The 20,242-nt window shown below is 34.4% G+C and overlaps 4 protein-coding genes across 7 annotated transcripts in view; 1 reads left to right on the top strand and 3 right to left on the bottom strand.

Moving 5' to 3' along the window:
* Window positions 1-4,089, bottom strand: part of LOC119839883 — a 7,678-nt gene extending 3,589 nt beyond the window's left edge. Inside the window, exons 1-4 of one of the 4 annotated variants that reach the window (XM_038366310.1) lie at window positions 4,011-4,088; window positions 2,352-3,681; window positions 1,730-1,945; window positions 7-1,003 (exon numbers count right to left, since the gene is read on the bottom strand). In XM_038366310.1, coding sequence (XP_038222238.1) covers window positions 690-1,003; window positions 1,730-1,945; window positions 2,352-3,591 — 1,770 coding nt within the window. In that variant the 5' untranslated portion in view covers window positions 3,592-3,681; window positions 4,011-4,088 and the 3' untranslated portion in view covers window positions 7-689. Of the gene's footprint in view, window positions 1-6; window positions 1,004-1,729; window positions 1,946-2,351 lie in introns of those variants that run through there. The other 3 variants (XM_038366308.1, XM_038366311.1, XM_038366307.1) reach the window with 3 other exon arrangements.
* A 247-nt stretch (window positions 4,090-4,336) lies between these two features.
* On the top strand, window positions 4,337-5,127 carry LOC119840014 (ragulator complex protein LAMTOR3 homolog). Its single transcript, XM_038366502.1, has 3 exons — window positions 4,337-4,520; window positions 4,591-4,783; window positions 4,889-5,127. The coding sequence occupies exons 1-3, from the start codon at window positions 4,477-4,479 to the stop codon at window positions 5,027-5,029; spliced, it is 378 nt and encodes a 125-aa protein (XP_038222430.1). The 5' UTR covers window positions 4,337-4,476; the 3' UTR covers window positions 5,030-5,127.
* A 284-nt stretch (window positions 5,128-5,411) lies between these two features.
* LOC119840013 (glyoxylate reductase/hydroxypyruvate reductase-like) lies at window positions 5,412-12,578 on the bottom strand. The gene is made up of 7 exons (XM_038366501.1): window positions 12,206-12,578; window positions 11,020-11,168; window positions 10,114-10,303; window positions 8,062-8,228; window positions 6,888-7,052; window positions 6,206-6,331; window positions 5,412-5,640 (listed from the first exon to the last, which is right to left on the bottom strand). The coding sequence occupies exons 1-7, from the start codon at window positions 12,358-12,360 to the stop codon at window positions 5,519-5,521; spliced, it is 1,074 nt and encodes a 357-aa protein (XP_038222429.1). The 5' UTR covers window positions 12,361-12,578; the 3' UTR covers window positions 5,412-5,518.
* Window positions 12,579-13,963: 1,385 nt separating this feature from the next.
* LOC119840208 (glyoxylate reductase/hydroxypyruvate reductase-like) lies at window positions 13,964-17,846 on the bottom strand. The gene is made up of 7 exons (XM_038366720.1): window positions 17,701-17,846; window positions 17,091-17,227; window positions 16,592-16,781; window positions 15,799-15,962; window positions 15,501-15,665; window positions 14,449-14,574; window positions 13,964-14,097 (listed from the first exon to the last, which is right to left on the bottom strand). The coding sequence occupies exons 1-7, from the start codon at window positions 17,769-17,771 to the stop codon at window positions 13,964-13,966; spliced, it is 987 nt and encodes a 328-aa protein (XP_038222648.1). The 5' UTR covers window positions 17,772-17,846.
* Between the last annotated feature and the right edge of the window lie 2,396 nt (window positions 17,847-20,242).

Raw genomic sequence — 20,242 nt, 5'->3', positions numbered from 1 at the left:
CAGTAACCTATTAAACATAAAATAATTATAACTAAGATATTTAATAATTTCATCCATATGTAATTCATAATTTTCAATAATTTAAAAATGTATTATGCACTAATGTTATTCAACTCTAATTTTTTCTCATTGAAAAAAGTTCAAATTTACCGCCTCATATTAGCAAAAAATATTCCATGCTTACCATTTATAAGTACAATAAGTATAAACTCATGTAGGTGTAGTTTATATATAACTCCAAACGTGTAATAATGTACAAGTAGTATTATTGTTGCTATATAAAAAAATGTGCACTGAGCAAACTTCAAAATTTGAGCTAACTTGAACTACCAATTCAAATGTTTAAATAATTTCCATTATTTTTGGCAAGGTGCTTAGTAGTCTTCTTACGAGATCCCAAACTGACCTACATGACCAGAAAAATGTGATGTATTTTAACATTACATAATAAATATACTTACGTCTATCCGCAACGAGATTAAAAGTAGAAAACAAACGTAATGGCATTTGCAATTAGCATTAATATTGCAACACTTAACAGTTTCCACGCTCAACGGTAACTAGTTGGAAGGTTGGTTAATGAACACACATGCAATCTAAAGGAACATCACATCACTCGGTAAGGTAAATCATTCAATGTCCGTCATGCATTAGTTTTGCACTAGCCTCACTGAGCACTGACACTTATGTTACACGTTAACAGCACGGCAGCCGCCCACCATGTTAGCTATGGCGGGGGAATCGGTCACTTCCGTGTCGAGGGTGTTGGCTCCGCGCCTGTTCCTGTCTCTAAAGGAGCCGAAGCCGGAGTCGTGCGTGGTGGCCGGTGACGTACCTACGAATATTCGCGGCATGTCGCACTCCTCGCACTTGTCTAGCAGCGGGTGGTTCCTGAAGGTGCACATGTGACACTGCCACGAGGAGGACGGCCGCTGGCCCGTGTATATGTTGCTGTAGAAGTTGCCCGCGTCATCCATCTCCGGAACGGGCATCACCCTGGGTGCTGTGAAGATATAAAATTGTAATGTAGAAATGGCATAGGCTGTTCCTGTAGTTGCCAATATAGAATATGAGAAGTGAATGAGAGGTGGTGTTTCGTGAAAAGAAAGTAAGTAACCAATGAGACATTTCAGCGTCCAAATTTAATTGTTCTTCACATCTTACAAACTGCATTAAAATTTTATGAAAAAGATATCAATTCTGATCTGAATCTCAGAATAATGTAAGTGTGTGTTGTTTTTATTATTTTGTAAAAAGACATTTGTTTGTCATTATTAAAATAAAAATAGTACAAACATACATTTCCGTTCAACAAAAAACTTAAAACAAACAACCATACAGTATGTGACTGATAATAATTAAGCTTATACTGATAAGTGAAGTTAGAATTACAAGAAATATGTCTAACATAATATGAATGGCATCATCATTTCTTTTGTACCAAGGACAAGTGAACTATACATAACTGTCTAAATAGGTTTTCATATTTTCCTCTACAACATAAATTATTGGTTTCAATAGAAAAACATCTAAATGTATATTCAAATATTTAAAAGTCAGACTTACAATGAATGCTCACAATAAATGCTCGATGTTTCTTCATTATTTAATAAGGCCATGCTGGTTATCAATAATTTTAAATACATAATTAAATATCATATAAATTACATTACGTAAAGTCATAACTTTTACCAACATCGAGTATCTTTCAGTGCATAAAACAGCTTACCCCTAGCACCCATCTCAAGTCGCTTGGCAAGCATATCGCATTCGTCTCTCAGCCGTTCCACATGGTCTTTCAACCGCTGAGCTGCAGAGGGCGTTGGGGTGGGTGCGGCTAAGATTTGCGTCTCACGATTCAATTGCGCCAAACGACCTTTCTCTTGCACTAGTGCTGCCGCCAAACGGGAGAGACGCTCCTTTTGACGTTCAATCAACAGACGGTCTGGAATTATTTAAAACCAGAATAGATTAAGGATTCTATGCTTAGAATCATTATATTTATTAAGCACTTTAGTTGATTTACATACTGATACTTTTTCCAAGAAAAGTTTTATTAATGTTAGCTGTGCAAAATGTAAACAACTTATCTCCTCATTCACTTAACAAACCAAACAAAATTTGTGAATATATTTTTAGTCTTAATGACACTTCTTAAAAATCAATTTGCATTGATTGTTTGAAGTGAAGTTTGAAGTTCTAAAGTAAGTTAAGTGTTACGACATACCAGGAACAATAGTGTATTGGTACAAGGCTGTTTTTGAAATAATAAAATAATGGATGTTTCCTTGATAAATATTAACATCAATCACATTGATCATTAAAGTAACATATGAAGTAAAAGTAGTTACCTGTTCCTGGTGGATCAGGAGCAACTCTGGTAGGTCTTGGTGAATCAATCCTCGATGACGGGGGAGGCGGCGCTCTACGTTTCGTTGTAGGCCTCGTTGTGCTTGGACTGACTGTCACCGTTACATGCCCTTCAAAACCTCCATCATCCTCTCTGTTCTCTCTCACTGGACTAGCCATGTTGGATGTTGGTGTACAAACTGTTAAATTAACAGATGTGATAGCTCTGGGACTCTCGTAATCTTCTAACCAAGGATCAGCGTATGCACGACTTAAGTCCATATGACAGTTGACATTTACAGATAAATTAAGAGGATACCCTCTGTCTGCTCTATATGGACTGCTTTTATGCTCCTTGCCCTCTGACTTTGGTATAGATGGAGCTGGGGAAATAGTTCGACATGAGTCAGCTTCTGGATGTTTAGTGTTCTCACTAAATGCAATATCTGGATTGGGTTTTATAAAATTCAATGTATTCGGCCTTTGTGGTTTTTCTATTGGTGGTTGTTGATCTTTTGGCTCATCCTTATTTTTCTTTATAGTTTTCTTCTCTTTAGCACTTTCCAACCTTTCATGTAAATTACATTTAATTTTATTACTCTTTAATATTTTATAATTCGTACTTTCGGGTTGCTCGGGTACCTTTATTTGTTCCTTTACTTCTTCCAGTTGACTTGCATGGTTTTCATTATCAACCTTTTTGTTTTCATTTGTCAATTCCACATCACTAGGAGACTCTGCATTGTACTTTACAAAACAACTATCAAGATTCACAATTGTGATTGGCGAGCATGCAGGGGGTTCATTTGTTTTTAAATCAACAACATTTTGATTGGCATCAGTGTTCACTTTTGGAATATCTGACTCTGTATTTGTGCTTATTAAAGCTTTCTGAGGAGCTTGGCAAGTAACAGATTTTACATTAGTTGATTTGACAGCTTCGTGCCTTACAATGGGTTGATTGCGACACTTCAGTGGTGGATTGATCTTAAGTTCATTGAGCTGGCGTGCAGCTGCCAGCGACGACGCATGATAAGCGTGCGTTAAGGAGGTTTTGACTTCTCTGTGAAGATGTGTCTCACAAGCTTTTTTATCATGGCAATACAATTCAATGGTGTTTGATACAACATGATCGGGGACACCGGGAAATTTCTGTTTTAGCTCATGAAACAATTGCATGAGCGATATATTGGTGCATGCACATGGTGAAGGGCTCGCAGCGCTATCGGAGGGGGCAGACATCGCCGCCCATCCTCGCGGAAAACCACCTCTCCGCCGCGAACTCTCCCCTTACTACGTCAGTGTAAATACGCTCGCACTTACCTAAAAAAACTAATAAACATTTTAAAGTGGAAGCGATATTTTATTGTCTTTTCGTTCTAGTGACGTCACAAATCCTACAATCACTTTCTTAGTTACGTATTCATTCCTGAATTTTAGCACTCGGAACGTTCATGACTTGTTAATCCTCACTGTACACATGTGACGAAAAATAACACATAACGAGACAAGGCTGAATTTTTATATTATCTTTTGTTATCATCCTAATAAAGCTATTTTTTTCATCATCCACTCAAATAATGGAATTATTGATACATATGATTTTTTTATACTTATACGATCTTGAATTTCGCTTTGTGTAAGACAATTTTTAAACTTACTCAGGTAAAAAAATACTTGAAACCCAAAAATATAAATTACGAAAATCACAAACTTGTCAATCTGATTCTTCCATTTTGGTTATAGACTATAGATTTTAAGCGACAGAAAATAATAACTTCGCCAAATCCATAAAAATGGACCGTTGGTGTTTACTAAATTTCACATAATTTTTATATGTATTGAGCGCTATTAATTTTGCTCTACAGCTTTCAGTTCTGTTTGTTGCTGAAATAAACGATGGTCCAAAGTTATTATAATATATCATGGAACATGGGAATATTGTCTTTGAATTAATTGGACAGTTGACATCGAAATGACAGAATGAAAGATTTTGGTCATCTGCAATTTTGGTAAGACTTAAGTCAGAGTGTTATATTTGAAATATTTTTGATTTTTTGTCAGCTTTGATTTTTTATTTTCATCAAGTAATAACAAATAAAGAAAGTTAAAATATTTACATAAGACATGGTTGACGATTTAAGAAAATATTTAAATCATTTGCTCGAAAAGTATGTTATTGTAATTTGAATAAGTAATAAAATACAAAGATTGGGTTTTAACACCTCATTTTTATTTTAGAGTGAATGGTCTACATTGCATATTAATCACAGATCGTGATGGAGTTCCAGTAGTACGAGCAGTCACAGAAAAGGCACCTCAGTTAGCTTTACGACCGAATTTTATATCTACTTTTGGTATGGCTACCGACCAAGCCAGTAAACTAGGCCTTGGAAGGAACAAAACAATAATTTCAATGTATTCAACTTATCAGGTATGTATCAAATATGTAAATTTTATCGCCACATATCTTTATTTTCGATAATATTCATATAGTTCTAAAACATAACATATTTGTTCGTATATTATCTGATTTTAGGTCATACAAATGAGTAAATTACCTTTAGTAATAACATTTATTGGAAGTGATAATTGCAATACGGGACACATACTAGCACTGGAGCATCAAATAGAACCATTTTTGAAAGATTTAGGAACTATAGTTGCGGATGCACCATGATACATCCATGTACCTAGTATTAAGTTATTATTATATTTATAATGTTATCTATAAACTAACTGTATATCTTATTATAAAGTAAATTTATGTTATTTTAACATGCATTTTTATTTTACTTTCACTTGGACATTTCAATTGGATAATTGTGCTGTAACTTTATCTAGGAATGTATATTTCTTGTATACAAAAAATGGCACACATTGATACTTGATTTTAACACAATTACAATGTATACATACATACTCTTCATCATCTAGTATCAATGTGTGTTACTTCCAATAGTTCAAATAAAGTATTTGGAACAATGTAATTTTTTTAACCATTTTTTGTTTGCAGGGGTTGGAATTGAGAATTTACACTATATAGGTAATAAAACGCCATATTTTTTCTAATTTAGACAATGTAACACATTTATTATTGCACAATTTTATAACACTTCAATACGGTTGACAATCAAGGTCTAATGAAAAACAAATTCAAATAAGTAGATTAAGGTAAAACTGGTGATATCAAAGCTCGTCCATACAATGCATTTACAACATTCTTAGCCGCCAGCTCAGCCATGTCATTCCTTGTGCGTACTGTGGCACTGCCAATGTGGGGCAGAATAACTGCAAAATATATCAATGTATATATTATACTAATCTATATAACAAATATTTATTATTAAAAACGAATGACGTTGTTAATAAAGTATTTATAAAAAAATAACCAAATTAAAAGAGAAATAATGTCAAATCATTTGATTGTGAGTTGTGACATTCAAGGCTTTCCTTAATGATCACAACTCAAATTGACTCTAGATGAATTGTTGTATATTATAATATTTGATGAATAAACTGACCAATGCGATAGTCGCCCTAACACTGTCAAATTTCCTCTAAATTTCATTGGAATGGGATCCTGATATTCTTATAACCTTTATAAGAAAATCAGGAATTTATTCTTTGCAGTATCTCCTCGAAAAAAAATCGACGTTCGTTCGTCGGACGACGAAAAAAGCTCGACATGTGACATCTGCCAACCCGCACTTGGCCAGCGTGGTGGATTATGGCCTGAACCCTCATAGGAGGCCTATGTCCCAGCAGTGGGAACATGTGGGCTGATGATGATGATGATATGTAAAAATGTAGTAGCAAAGAAAAGGGATATAATTAAGGGTAGATAGACTCTTACAGCAGTTGGGTAAAGTCAGCAATTTGTTGTCCTTAGGCAAAGGTTCCGGGGTAGTAACATCTAAGCCAGCTGCGTAAATCTGTTTGTTCTTCAGAGCGTCGTACAAATCATCTTGATTGATCAGATCTAAAGAAACACATAATAAATATTAAATAGTTTATTAATAATAGATTAAATATGATATGATTACATATATCACGGATTATATAACAGTATCCTACGAATATTATAACGTACAAGTTATTAAGTACCTATGGATGGATGGATGTTTGTTACTCTTTCACGCGAAAATTGCCTATCGTATCTGTATAAAATTTAGTACAGAGATAGATTATAGTCTGGATTTGCACATAGGCTACTTTTAACCTAAGTACCACGCGAATAACGCCGCGGGTTGCAGCTAGCAGCATTTATATATAAGTGGTCCGCCCTGGCGTCGCGTGGTACATATATAGCTTTTAGCACTCAGGGCTTACATACGATTATATCCTATAATGACTCAGTCTATCTATTTATTATTTAAGAGATCACTCTTTGTCCTGATTTAAGGCTTATGCGAATGGTGACTTTAAAGTTTAAATGAAATGTTTAATATACTTGAAGAAAAGTTTATAAAATGAATACAAAAATAGTCATCATCCAACCGTAATAAACTAATAAGTTTTCTAAACCATAAACTCACCTCCTCTACCAACATTAACAATAATGGCATTTTTCTTCATCTTTGCAAGAGAAGTCTTGTTGATCATGTGTCGTGTTTCATCAGTGAGAGGAGCTGATAGCAGGATGAAATCGCTCTGAGACAATAATGTATCCAAAGGGACTAATTCTGCGCCAAAGTTTTTGGCTGGAAATTTAAAAAATAAAATAAGTTCCAAAATATGAAAAGTTTCGTAAAGGTTATTTATATAAAGCAATATTTACAATAATAATGGTTTTCTTCAGAAAATGCTACCGATATCCCTGAGATACCAGTCCAAATACTAAAATAAGACTTACAAAACAAAAAAAAAATGTATATATCTACAGTCGAACAGAATGAGAACCACTTTGTTTTCAATTCGACTGTATTTTTTTGGGAACGTCGGTTAATTACAATTTAGAATAGACATGATAATCATAATTGATTTCAGTAAAACAGGATGTTATGGTAGCGGCATAAAATAACGTTTATCTTTTTTTTTGTAAATGATAAAAAAATAAATAGCTAGTATTTTTTACTGTTATTTATGATATAAATTATGAACCATTGCTTTTGTAATATGAACTTAATTTAATATACTTTACTTATAATTTATATTGTTTTATTTGGAAAATCAGTAAGTCAGTATAGTAGACTTTTTTTTTTATGTCATAGCGGGCAACTGAGCTGGTGGTTCGCCTGATGGTAAACGATCACCACCGCCCATGAACATTCGCAGAAGCTCAGACCTCTGAGAATGCGCTGCCCGCTTTTGAGGGATAAGGGATAAGGAAAGGATTGATGAATGGAAAAAAAGGAATAGACTGGGAAGGGCTAGGAGAAGGAAATAGGCCTCCGGCTCCCCCACTCACCGTACGAAACACAATAGCAAGCTATTATTTCACGCCGGTTTTCTGTGGGGGTGTGGTACTTCCTCGGTGCGAGCTGGCTCAATTCGTGCCGAAGCATGCTCGACTCCCACAATAAGACTGAACATAGTCTAAAGGTTTTTCTTTCCTTTTGTTGTATTTTGGGTGTGTACTATAAGTACGCTAATGTCTAGGTATCTTCAAAATTAGAAATTACAATACTCGACTAAGCGATTCACGTTAAGTACTGCAACATAATTCTGCTACTGAAATAAATGCTTTATCACATAGGTGTTAAAGTTTACCTTCGGGTCTCTCCCTATGCCCGCTGTACAAAAACTTGCCGACTTCAAATCCCACCAGCCTCTTGGCCGTGGCCTGCCCAATACCACCGAAGCCCACGATACCAATCGTGCTGTCACGTAAGTCCTGACCAAGCATGTTTTGGAAGCCAATGCCCTCCCATTCGCCTCTGCAAAATAAAAAATAAATAATGAAGAATATTGATTTCTTGTTTTGATTTTTTTGTTGTTGTGTTAAGTTATAGGTGGGTCGTCTGATGGTAGCGAGTAGCAGCCACCTCCGCCCATGGGAATATTATTGTAGCAGGAATTAAATTGCGAAAAAACAAATTAAGATGGCCCACTTGTTTGTTTGTCAGAAAAAAAACTGAATATCAAGATATCTGTAACAATAATTATTTTAAATTGAAATTGTCTTAAGTACGATTTATTCATTATATTATTAACCCGACGTTTCGAACACTTTACAGCGAGCGTGGTCACGGGGAGATTTGAGGATTGTGTTTGGTTTCACGCGAGTATAATACTCGCGTGAAACCAAACACAAGAAAATACTATATTGTCTTAAGTAGTACAAATTTAAATGGGACCAAAAAGGGGAAAGAAAGAACCCAGTAAAAAAATTACGAGGTGACAAAACGAAAAAAAAATAATACAGTGCTATTGATAACCTCCTCCTTTTTTGAACTGTGTTAATAAATACATTAATAAATCTGTCCGACGTTAACGTTAAACTAGCTGTGACCCGCATTTGAAACCGAGTAAGTCCGTATCCCGTAGGAATATCGGTATAAAAAGTGCCTATGTGTTATTTCATTTGTCCAGCTATCTACAAAGCAAATTTCATTGCAATCGGTTCAGTAGTTTTTGCGTGAAAGAGTAACAGACGCACACATACATATGCATCTATCCTCACAAACTTTCGCATTTATAGTATTATTATTCGCCAATAGATGTCAGGAAGAGTTATAATAAATTGGGACTACTCAAACGCCTCCTATTTGTTAAAAAAGTAAGTTTAAGTCGATAAAACACGTCTAAACCCCAAATATGACAGTTTCTAAAAAAGATTCCTAGCTAGATCGATTTATCGCCCCCGAAACCCACTATATACTAAATTTCATGAAAATCGTTGGAGCCGATTCCGAGATTCCAATTATATATATATACAAGAATTGCTCGTTTAAAGATATAAGATATATACCCTAATTTAACTACCTTGAATATAGCCAATTGAAAGATTAGGTTTTGGTCGTGGAGTTGGAAATTCATTGCAGGGTGTGTAAACAAAGCTGCGGAAAGCTAGCAATGAAAATAACTTCTTTTTCATCGTAGTAGACGAATGCTATATTCCTTATTGCTATTATTACATAATTAGTACATGCACACATTCTGAAGAAATTAAAGAATAGTAAATAAGGGAAAAAGGAAAATGTAAATAAATTTATGACGATTTATGATTTGTTTCCCAATCTATTTTTAAATATTTTATCTTTTGTCACATGTTTTCACATGATAAATTGATATTATATTCACATATATAGAAGTACTAGCAAACCCGGCGAACTACGTTTCGCCACCAGATGGCTGTATGTGAAAAATGATTTTCCCGCTTTTCTGTTGAAATTTTTCCTGAATTTTCTTTGCTATAAACCTCACGGAGCCCGAGACCTTTCTAACGATAAAAAAACCGTGGAAATCGGTTCGTGCGTTCCGGAGTTATAGCGTCAGGAAGGAAAACTCGACTTATTTTTATATAGTAGATTATGTTAACTCTTTAGTTTTAGCCCTTTTTATATTAGCTTATTCATTTATTCAAAATTTTCTTATCAAATCGTAAATCGAAAAATTGGTAGAGAAATCAATTTACATCAATCCACTTTTATTTATTCATAATCCGTCACAAATTTAGAAGAATTAAAAAAGGACCATTTTGCCATTACACTGCCATAGCACTAATCTTTGTAGTCTTTTTCTATTAGACTAAATACCATATAAATAGTATAAACAGATCCCTAAACGCTCACTTACAACCGGTATAATAGTCGTACATACCGTTTCACCTGATCCAAATTTTCAGTGAAACGTCTAGCAGCACCAATCATAAGGGACACCGCAATTTCAGCGACAGCAGCGCTAAGTACGTTTGGTGTGTTTGACAGTTTGATGCCGCGCGCTTTTAGCTCGGGTACATTACAATTGTTATAGCCTGCGGATGCCGTGGCCACGATCTTCAGCTGAGGACCTGAATGGGAATAACTTTATAGACTAGTGTTTAAGTTAAAAAAATATATAGCTCTTTAATGTGTAAAACTATTTTTAGATGGATAATACTTTATTGAACATTAATTTTACATAGTCACAAAGATTCTTACCGCTAAATAGCGATCTTTTTAGACTATCTAATATGAATTTGAATTAAATTGACTTATGTGTTATGTTATCATTATATATCTACCATTGTTTTGTTTTAATGCAATTAATCGATGCGTGCACAGTTGCCCAATCAACTGTTGATTCAATAAGAAGATGGAACTTGTTAGGTTAAAAAATTCTATTCATATATAAATTAGTTTAGTAATTTTTCGTGTCGTTTACACTGAAACATCAATGTTGCATAGCCTTCGTTGAGGCCTTATCCAATTTATTTGACACGGCACTATAAGCTATTGCTACGTCACTCCTCTGTCTGTATTAGATATAACAATTAAACTTTGAAATGTATGTATGCTTGAAATGTATGTAACGAATCTGAAAATGTATTTAAGAATTATTTACCAGATATTCTGATTAGTTCTATATATACTAACTTTACCCATAGATATAACGATGGAAACGTCTATTTATTAGCTCTTTCTAAATAACGAAAAAGACGAAAAAAAGCATAAAGAAGAAACATAACTGGTGTAACACTTTAAATAGCAGATATATGATCGAAATATTTATCATTATATTACTTACCAGCTTTGTCCAAGAGTTCTTTTGTAATTGGATGGTGTGAGATCCAGATGAGTGCGGAACACCCTGGGATCAGGTTCATGAGTTCCTGCATATTCTCGTTCAAGCCTTCCTCATTGAATCCGAAATAACGTGACTTGACCACTGTGAAACTAATGATCAAAGTTAGTGTCGTTTTGGTCAAATAGTTTGTTGTTAGCATAGAATATACATCATAGAGATTCGATTATTATGTGAAAAAAACACTTATTTGCGATGACTAAGTAACTTGGTAATGATACAATATACTACCGAAGTTTTTGAGTCTTTGGCAGTTAGATTAAAGCTAAATATTTATGCCCTGAGTCTCGTCGTATTCTTTCTTAATAGGGGGAATACTCCCAGGGAGGGAAGCGTACCTCGAACGAGCGAACCCTCCACAATCTATCGTAATCCTCCTTCCTCCTGGGATTATAAGTGGTAGGAATCTCGCCTCGTATTTGAACTTTTTCTATTCTTTAAAACTGTTCATATATTAAGCAACCTAATGCTGTATACAATATTTTAAAAAATATTATGATAAATTGATAAGAAATTATAACAATACTAGCTGTTCGCCCCGGTTTCACCCGTGGTACATATATAGCCTATGTCACTTAGTGTAATTGCAGCTTTCTAATAGTGAAATAATTTAATAATCGGTCCAGCCGTTCACTCGTGATGGCGTGACCAAGAGAAATAGGGAATATATAGATATTTAAGATTTAATTTACATAATAGTAGAGTTATGTGGTCATGATAGTCATAAAACCTGGCATAACTAATCAGAGAACTTAAGAATTTTCCTCATGTGGTAGGATATTATACGAAACTCATTAACCCGAAGATAATTAAAAAACAATAAACATTCTACACATAGCCCGTTGTACATAACATAATATTTAGCTTACTTAGTCAGTAGCTTTAACATAAGATATATAGATCAAGGATCATGTACATATTCAACAATGAAAGTATTTTTGAAATCGGTCCAGTAGTTCATGTAGTTGGTTGGTTTTTATTTTACTATAATTTTATTGTGTCATTCTACAATTCTTAACTGTCATAATAGGCAACGCTTCTCGCTAATAACATAATAAATGGAAAGCTTTGTTGCAAAATTATGTGAATTAACATTAAGTTTAAATTAATAAAATAAAGCTATACATACTGCTCTTCGAGTATTTTAATTCCGCTTTCGGCGAAATCATTGGAAGACACGAGAACCTTAAGATTTTTAGTCATATTTGTTGTCAACGCGTCACTCGCCGACAAGGTAAAGGTGAATACTAATATCGATACGGCAACAAACGTAAAACAATGCATTGTTTACGTAATTCCTATTTATCTTGTACAAAACGTTATCATAACCTCTTAACAAATCGTATGTCGAGACAAGGCAAGGCCGCACTGATGCAGATAGCTAACAAAACGTTTGTTGCTATAAAAAATTAAGCGTGAATTAAATCTGAAAACGCTCGCTTTGTATCTATTTTGATTGGTAGCCGCCAGCCGGTCACCGGCTGTAGATTATAAAATGTACGCGCTGGGGTCATTGAATTATGTTGGTTATATGTATTACTAGCGTACTGGATGGCTGGAGTCCGGTTTTTCGTTTACTCACCGGATTCATATATTTTCTTTAAAAGTTACGATATAAAACTATCTCGATTGTGTCAGTAATTTTGTTAAAGTAATGAGAAACGTATCGATATCTCATAAATATTATCATAATTGTCTATTATGAGTAAAAATTCTTAGTTAATTTGAAATTGCTGATACCCATAGCCTAGTATAATCGTAATTTATAATGGTGCAATAGTCAAAAACGTGAGTTGGTGCCTTGTTTACAGATGAGATAACAGAAACTATGAGAGATTTTTTTAAATAATAGTATGATAGTCTGTAATGTGTATCATGAAATTATAATATATCCACACTGTATATTTTGATAACATTCTGATACTTTAATTGTTATGACCAAACGAAACGATTTTGTGTGTGGCTGTCGAGCACGCTTCTGCACGTATTGGGCGAGCAAGCATCGGCACGAAATGGGCCAGTTCGCATCGGGGAAAGTTCCACACCCACATCCAAGTTTCCACAGAAGATCGGCGTGAAATAGTGGCATGGTTTCGTTCGGTGAGGGAGGGAGCCTGAGGCCCGTATCCTTGTCCTTACCCTTCCCTCCTTCCAGTCCATGCCTTCTTCTCTTTATTAATCCTTTTCAATTGAGACAATTTATTTGCACGGGCATACAGCCTCTAAATATTTAAAGACCGTGATGGTTAAAAATTAAAAATCCAAAGTTCCTACTGTATATGTCTATTTCTAAAATTACAATAAACTTTTTTGTAGTAGCAAGTACAGTTTGAATTTAAATTTGAATTCGAGACCAGGCGAGCGTGCAAGAATTGATTTGAATTCAATGGCATTTTTTAAATACATATTACTACTGTTCGACTCGGTGAAGGAATAAATCGTGAAGGACCCGACATGTCCAGAAATCAAAATATGTTCGAGATGTGACATCTGCCAACCCGCCTTGGCCAGTGTGGTGGATTATGGCCTGAGCCCTTATAGGTGATTTGTGTCCCTGCAGTGAGAACTAATATGGACTGATGATGAATGATTGCTACTGCCACTACTCCTTCCTCCTACTTCGTATTAGTTATTATTGTCCTAGGACTTTTTTATTGAAGTGGAGAATGCATTTGCCCAAGGCCCCCTGGGATATCGGACTTCCACTGCAATGGTGGTCTACCGACTAAACTCCAGTGGGGTTTACTTATTGCGTAGAACCGCTTTCAATGAAGGGTAGCGGGGGCCTTTTTGGGATTGGATGCAATAAATTACCTCTCATTTGAATATAGGGGTTATTGTAAGTAAAATAGAAAAGTATGATCATTGTTCAAATTCATTTATTTCTCTATAAAATACTGGGAACTATATTCGGATACGCCATTGGCTTTCCTTCAAAAGCTTGCAGTATGTTTTGTGACGACAGTTTTGCCATTGCATCTCGAGTGTCTGCTGTTGCACTGCCCAGGTGTGGGATAATTACTAAAAACATAAAAAAAGCTGGTTTATTTACAGGTTTTCACTAAAAAACGATGAAGTTAAAAAAGACACATAAGTATGTAAACAAGAAATGCTTTCTACATCCGCATTAATTTGAAAACTGAACACAAATAAAAACTCAAAAAACAATAGTTTTCGTGAGTATGCAACTTTTTTATTTACTACCTTTCTCGATAAATAGACTATCCAATCCTTTTTTTATTTTTTTCAATTCGTACCAATAGTTCCTGAGATAAACACAATCAACCAAACACATAAATCCTTCTTCATACTATGACTTTAGAATAAAACCATAAAAATTATGAATACCATCTCACTATCAGTCATACTTACAGCAGTTAGGCAGTGATACAAGTGGATGATCCTTAGAAATAGGTTCTGGTGAAGTGACATCCAAACCCGCTGCGAAAATACGCCCCTCTTTCAAAGCATCATACAAAGCTTCGTGGTCTATAATATCTGGGAATTATTAATGTTACTGTTAGCATTATTATAATAGGTTATTTATAAACCTAACTCAACATCCAAACTGGTATGCACTTAGAAATATGAACGATTTGAGAATGCCTATGTTTGTTATGGATCATAAAATAATTTAGAATATTCTTCGCCAGTGAAAAGCTTTATTATTCCTGAGTAACAGGCTGTAGTCTTATCGACTACAGATAATGTAATATTATACGTATATGTCTGTACTATACATATATGCATTGCAAATGGTTCTTAATTGATGTGTAGGTCAAAACTCAACACGAAATTTTATTGGACATTATCAGACAATGCCAGTCATTTAGTTTGAGATTATTCTACTGGTGAAATATCATCTTCAATACTAATTTCTAATGAAAATGTAGAATTTGTAATTAGAGCCTTTAGAAAAATGGTCATCGCTTATGGTAACCTCCTCAAGGATTAAACCATTAGGGTACCGCCCTATCTCTAACACTTCGTTGGGTGTCTGTTTGTCTGACCACCCGTCTGTCACCAGATGAAGTTTCTCTTGCAAAAGTAAGCAATTGATTAAGTTAAAATTTAAAAAATAATAAAAGCAACAGTTGGCACGGTCCTAAATTGGATGGGTGACCCAATTGCTTTTTAACTATTTGTATATCCAGCCCTTCGCCCTGAATTGATTTTTCTAGTCTTAACTACTGCCGATTCAGAACTAATTCCACCAGAAAACATAACGATCAATATTTAAAAAATTAAAAAACAAAACATTTATTTTCTCGAATGTTTCCATGCAGTGTCCAAGGCGATGGTGTAATCTAGTATACCTAATACAAAAACATTATTTATGACGCAAAATATACAGTTTGGATGACTTTATCAACGTAGTATTATGCAATCCCGATTAAAACTAATCTATAGATAAATTTACTCACCTCCTCTACCGATGTTAACGATAACAGAAGTATCTTTCATTAATTTGAGGGTTTCTCTGTTAATGAGGTGTTTCGTTTCTTGAGTTAGAGGGCAACAGAGGAGCACATAATCGCTCTCCTTCAGTAATTGATCTATTGGAACCCTCTCAACTCCCAAAGCTTTCGCTGAAAAAAAATTTTATTAATATGCAACTAATATTTTTTGAAACCATAGTCAAGTCTTACAGAATCTGCTTGCTAGATGCTTAAAAAATATACTTAGAAGAGAACTTTACACACAATTTTCCAATCATCATACCTTCTGGTTTATCAGTACGTCCAGAATAGACGAATTTCCCCACATCGAAGCCCTTCAGACGCCTAACCACCGCCTGGCCGATGCCGCCAAGGCCCACAATGCCCACAGTTGTACCGTTTATATGCCGACTTAACTTCCATTGGACGCCATACTTCCATTCACCTCTGTTAGCAAGAAAATCTCGATTAATATGCTAGAGATAGAGTCGAACCTAAGAATCTTCTTTTAGATTTAGCTACGCATTCAATATTGGTATACTAATTGAAAATTGTAATGCGAATAATAAGGCAAAACTGGAGGAATTGTTTCATTTATAACCAGAGTTCTAACACTGAACTACCCGCCGCAAAACCAATACCATCCGCACCATCTGGATGTTTGGGGGTCCACCATCGTACGCTTAACTCGCAAATTTTTTTCCGCGTGTCGTGAAGCTTTGGAACGACTTTCCCGAACAATTATGACATTGTGACCTTCTAGAAAAGAGCGTATACGTCACTTAAAGGCCAACAAAGCACTTGTGACTCCGCTAGTGCTACAAGTGTTTATGGATGGTGGTGACCAATTAACATTCGGTGGTCCAGCTGCCCCTTTGTTTGCTCAGCCATAATAAGACAGATATACATGATAGAGGACTTGCCACTTATCGCAGACAGAGATTCACTATCGAAACTTAACATTTTCTTCAGAAGTCTTAGTGTCTAAATTGTCTCTATAGTAAATTTTCAATAGATTTCCGTTTTAGAATAAAATTTTCCTAGTACTTTCGAATAATGTTATCATAGTATCATACCGTTCCACTTCCTGAATGCCAGGTTTGAATCCCCTAGCAGCAGCTATCATTAGTCCCACAGTAATGTCGGCTACGGCATTGTTGAGGCAGTCCGGGGTGTTTCCTAGCGGTATACCGCGTTTGGCCACCTCTGCCACGTCTATGTGGTCGACGCCAGATGCCATGGTGGTAATGGCCTCAAGTTGTGGACCTGATAAAGGCAATGTCTAGGAATTTATGACTGACGCGATTTATTCGTTATATTACTTATGACGGGGACGTTTTGAGAATTTTATAGCGAGCATGGTTACGGGGAGACTGATGAGGGTAGGATTTTTATTCTTAATATTATTTTCTTCAGTAATAGCAGCTGAACATCAAAAGACGCTGCCGAGTAATTTTCCAAGGCTCGAAGGACTCCCTTCTTCTTATCAAAATTTTAGTAATGGAAGTGAAAGAGGCGAGAGGCGGTAAGGGTTTATAAAGCAGTCAGTTTAAAATTATAATTACTGGTAATTACCAGCTAGATCCAATAACTCCTTGTTGAGACGATGCTTCGTATTCCAAATCAAGGCGTGACTTCCCGCTAGATTTTTCTTAATTTCGGGCAACATCTCTGGTTGGTAGTCTAAATATGGCAACACTGTCGTTTCTACTCTAGAAAAGATAAAAAAAAACTATAAGAAATTAGATGTGCCCCGCCGTTTTAGTCGCATAAGGAACATTTCTTCCCGTTTTAACAATATGCGGTAACGTGCAGAATGATGCTATATAACTAATAGCTTTCCTCAATATATATACTATTGAAATATAAAAAATACATATTTTAATTCGAACTACCAGATAAACAAACACTAGAGCGTTATAATATTAGTATACATGATGCAATAATGGATGTTATTTTTGAGATAGTAGCAATTGAAAAAAAAACTAAGTAAAAAGCAGAAATAATTAAAATTTTATTTAACAAAAATCCAAATAACTGTTTTCGTATCAAGTTATTTATTAGCGATAGCATTGATAGTAAATACACGTGTAATTTAACAAAAAAATGCATAGGTATTACAAACATACATATTTGACAAAAAAAAACAGGTTTTCAATTATATTGTAAGTAAAAGAATACTCACTTATTCTTTAATAAATCGAGTCCAGCCTTCGGGAATGTCTTGTTTACAATCAAAACTTTTTTGAGCGACATTCTGCTGTTTGATACAAAAACTTCCTCTAGTTAGCAGGCGAAACTTCGAAAAGTGGCAGGCCGAACCATCTAAACGTTATATATATATAAGTTTAATAAAGAATAATAAAACGACATCATAATTTTTACTGTTATCCAAGACATATTTATCAAGACGCTCTTTATATAAAATTACTAGCTGTTCGCCCGTGGTACATTTCCGGAATTTAGCTACGAATAATGTAGCTTTCTTTTGGTGAAAGAAATTTCAAATTCGGAGCAGTAGTTTCGGAGCGTTTAGGGTACAAACAAACAAAAAAACTTTTCCTCTTTAGTTTATTAGAATAGATATGTATTTTTATAATAGTCAGAGTTTTATCTTATATTCTCTTGGCGAAACGGTTAAGATTTAAAAACAGAGGTGTATAAATCTTAATAAATCTATACATATGAAGTTAAACCCCAAATGTGCTGCAAAGCGTTAATCTCGAGATCGGGTCTTCCAATTTGACAATTGTTTTTGAACGTTTTTGTCTAGGAACACTGAAGGTTCTTATCTACTAAACGTGCTAAGGGCTAAGCCGGGGTGGACCTCTGGTTACTTAAAGTTATAAATAAAATTTGACTGTTAAGACTGACTCAAAATTATTTAACACACAATATTTCAACTGATATGAACTAATGAAATTAAATCCGTAACATATATAATAAAGTAATGAAGAAATGATCAGTTTTTACGAAAATATAGATTTATGAAAATATAGACTTACGCGGATTATATATACACTTTAGTTTTTATAAAAATATAGAACTTACGTGGCACAAATTATATGACCGACAGTGTATAAACGCTAGAGAGAACGAGATAGCATGTTATCTAATGATAACTCCTTTTAAGAGGCCCCCGACTTGTCAGAATCGTAAACCCAAAATCATTTGTTATATGTTGACACATATTTTTCACATATTGCGATATACGATTCATGTGTTTAATTCCTTAACAGCATTGTAGTATATATGTGTAAGTTCCTGTAATATTTTTTATTTATAATAGTTCCCAATATTAAAATGCAAGCAAATTGCATTACGCACATTTTTATGGCGTCAATAGTAGGAGCATGTGGTTTCATCTGAATTGTTCTGGTGTGTAATAAAATTCGAAGCTATTTTATTTTTAATTTCTTTTTGGTTCCAATAGTTCTAAATGGAACCATGTAGAAGTATGTTCTTGTAGAGAGCAATAAGAATAAAAAAAAATACTTATAATACTTATATGCTTAATAATAACTGTTTATTTAATTTTGCCTGACTCTTGCATCAATTTTTTTTAGAAACATCATTGCTTCAAGGCCGTCTCATTTTAATCACTTTTGATGATCTTTAATGGAGGGAGGCAATAAGAAATTAAAAATCATGTTCTTACTCTCTCTGATATATTGAAACCATATTTGATTTCTATAGAACATATAGAAAAGACTGCAATTCTTAGAAAACATCTGGACAAAAACAGCTCTTGTGCGCATGTACCTGTGTAAACATTGCAACAGTAATTTACCTAAACTCGAGCGAGTGACTTTTTAGCACTGCTTTTGTTAGCAGCCATCGCCTATGACGTCACATAAAGACGCTAAGACGATCCTTTTCTTACTTGGATTGGAATTCGCATAGCATATTATGTACATAACCCTGTGTATGCATAGAATATAGGTGTGAATAATTAATGGATTGTATTATATGGTACCTACCTGAGGGTAGGGACTTTGTGGTGGTTTAAAAAATACATTTTAAGGCGAGTATAATTCCCCAAAGTTTTCAAGATTGTCGAATTTTTCAAAGGTTTAAAAAAAAATTAATTACACTCTGCCATTCTTTTTTTGTGGCAAAACTCCAAATGGAGTAATTTCAATCTGTTTTTGGCTAGATACTCTATAGTATTTCAAGGGGCGCTTACTTACAAAGTTTAATTTACACACAGAAATACAACAATACACTCGATAAAAAATACGCTCAAATAAATTTGAATTGTTTCAATCAGAATAGGGGAATACATATAAATAAAAATATTTGTTTCTGATAATGATAGATTATAATTCAACAAATTACAAACAAATACTTTTATTGTGCTGTGAATTTCAAGCATAAAACTAAATCACTTACCAAAAAAAATCAAATTAAACACGAACGGCTGATAAGTTAGGTTATTTTACGTAACAGACTTTTAAACCATTGGTGAAACGTAAATAGTGAATACACAATAAGAGTATGATTCACAAATTCAGAAACTACAATTTTTATATTGTAAAACAATGAATTTACCTGTAATCTTGAAATTCGATCGGATGCTATTAGTCAAAACTGTTTGGTTATCCACATTTTTAAAATATACATATTTTTTGTTTTGTTAATACGATATTGAATACAAATAGTTCGTCCGTTTCGTACCGCATCCCGTGTGACCTTGAATCCTCCAATCACTGGTGACCACTATTAAA

Source organism: Zerene cesonia, chromosome 5 (assembly GCF_012273895.1).
Source record: "Zerene cesonia ecotype Mississippi chromosome 5, Zerene_cesonia_1.1, whole genome shotgun sequence".
Taxonomy (NCBI): Eukaryota; Metazoa; Arthropoda; class Insecta; order Lepidoptera; family Pieridae; genus Zerene; species Zerene cesonia.
Note: the sequence above shows the minus strand (reverse complement) of the source record. Positions and strands in the feature narration are given on the sequence as shown.

What these genes read in the sequence shown, in the direction of transcription:
- LOC119840014 (XM_038366502.1), top strand. Translation starts at nt 4,477, where the DNA reads ATGGTTGACGATTTAAGAAAATATTTAAATCATTTGCTCGAAAA. An exon ending in TTAAATCATTTGCTCGAAAA is followed by an intron (nt 4,521 to 4,590) that starts GTATGTTATTGT and finishes TTTTTATTTTAG; the next exon opens with AGTGAATGGTCTACATTGCA. An exon ending in CAATGTATTCAACTTATCAG is followed by an intron (nt 4,784 to 4,888) that starts GTATGTATCAAA and finishes ATCTGATTTTAG; the next exon opens with GTCATACAAATGAGTAAATT.
- LOC119840013 (XM_038366501.1), bottom strand. Translation starts at nt 12,360, where the DNA reads ATGCATTGTTTTACGTTTGTTGCCGTATCGATATTAGTATTCACCTTT. An exon ending in GCATAGGGAGAGACCCGAAG is followed by an intron (nt 7,053 to 8,061) that starts GTAAACTTTAAC and finishes TTAAATTTCCAG; the next exon opens with CCAAAAACTTTGGCGCAGAA. An exon ending in GCTGACTTTACCCAACTGCT is followed by an intron (nt 5,641 to 6,205) that starts GTAAGAGTCTAT and finishes TATATTTTGCAG; the next exon opens with TTATTCTGCCCCACATTGGC.
- LOC119840208 (XM_038366720.1), bottom strand. Translation starts at nt 17,771, where the DNA reads ATGTCGCTCAAAAAAGTTTTGATTGTAAACAAGACATTCCCGAAGGCT. An exon ending in CTCGATTTATTAAAGAATAA is followed by an intron (nt 17,228 to 17,700) that starts GTGAGTATTCTT and finishes TATCTTTTCTAG; the next exon opens with AGTAGAAACGACAGTGTTGC. An exon ending in GGAGTTATTGGATCTAGCTG is followed by an intron (nt 16,782 to 17,090) that starts GTAATTACCAGT and finishes TGCCTTTATCAG; the next exon opens with GTCCACAACTTGAGGCCATT.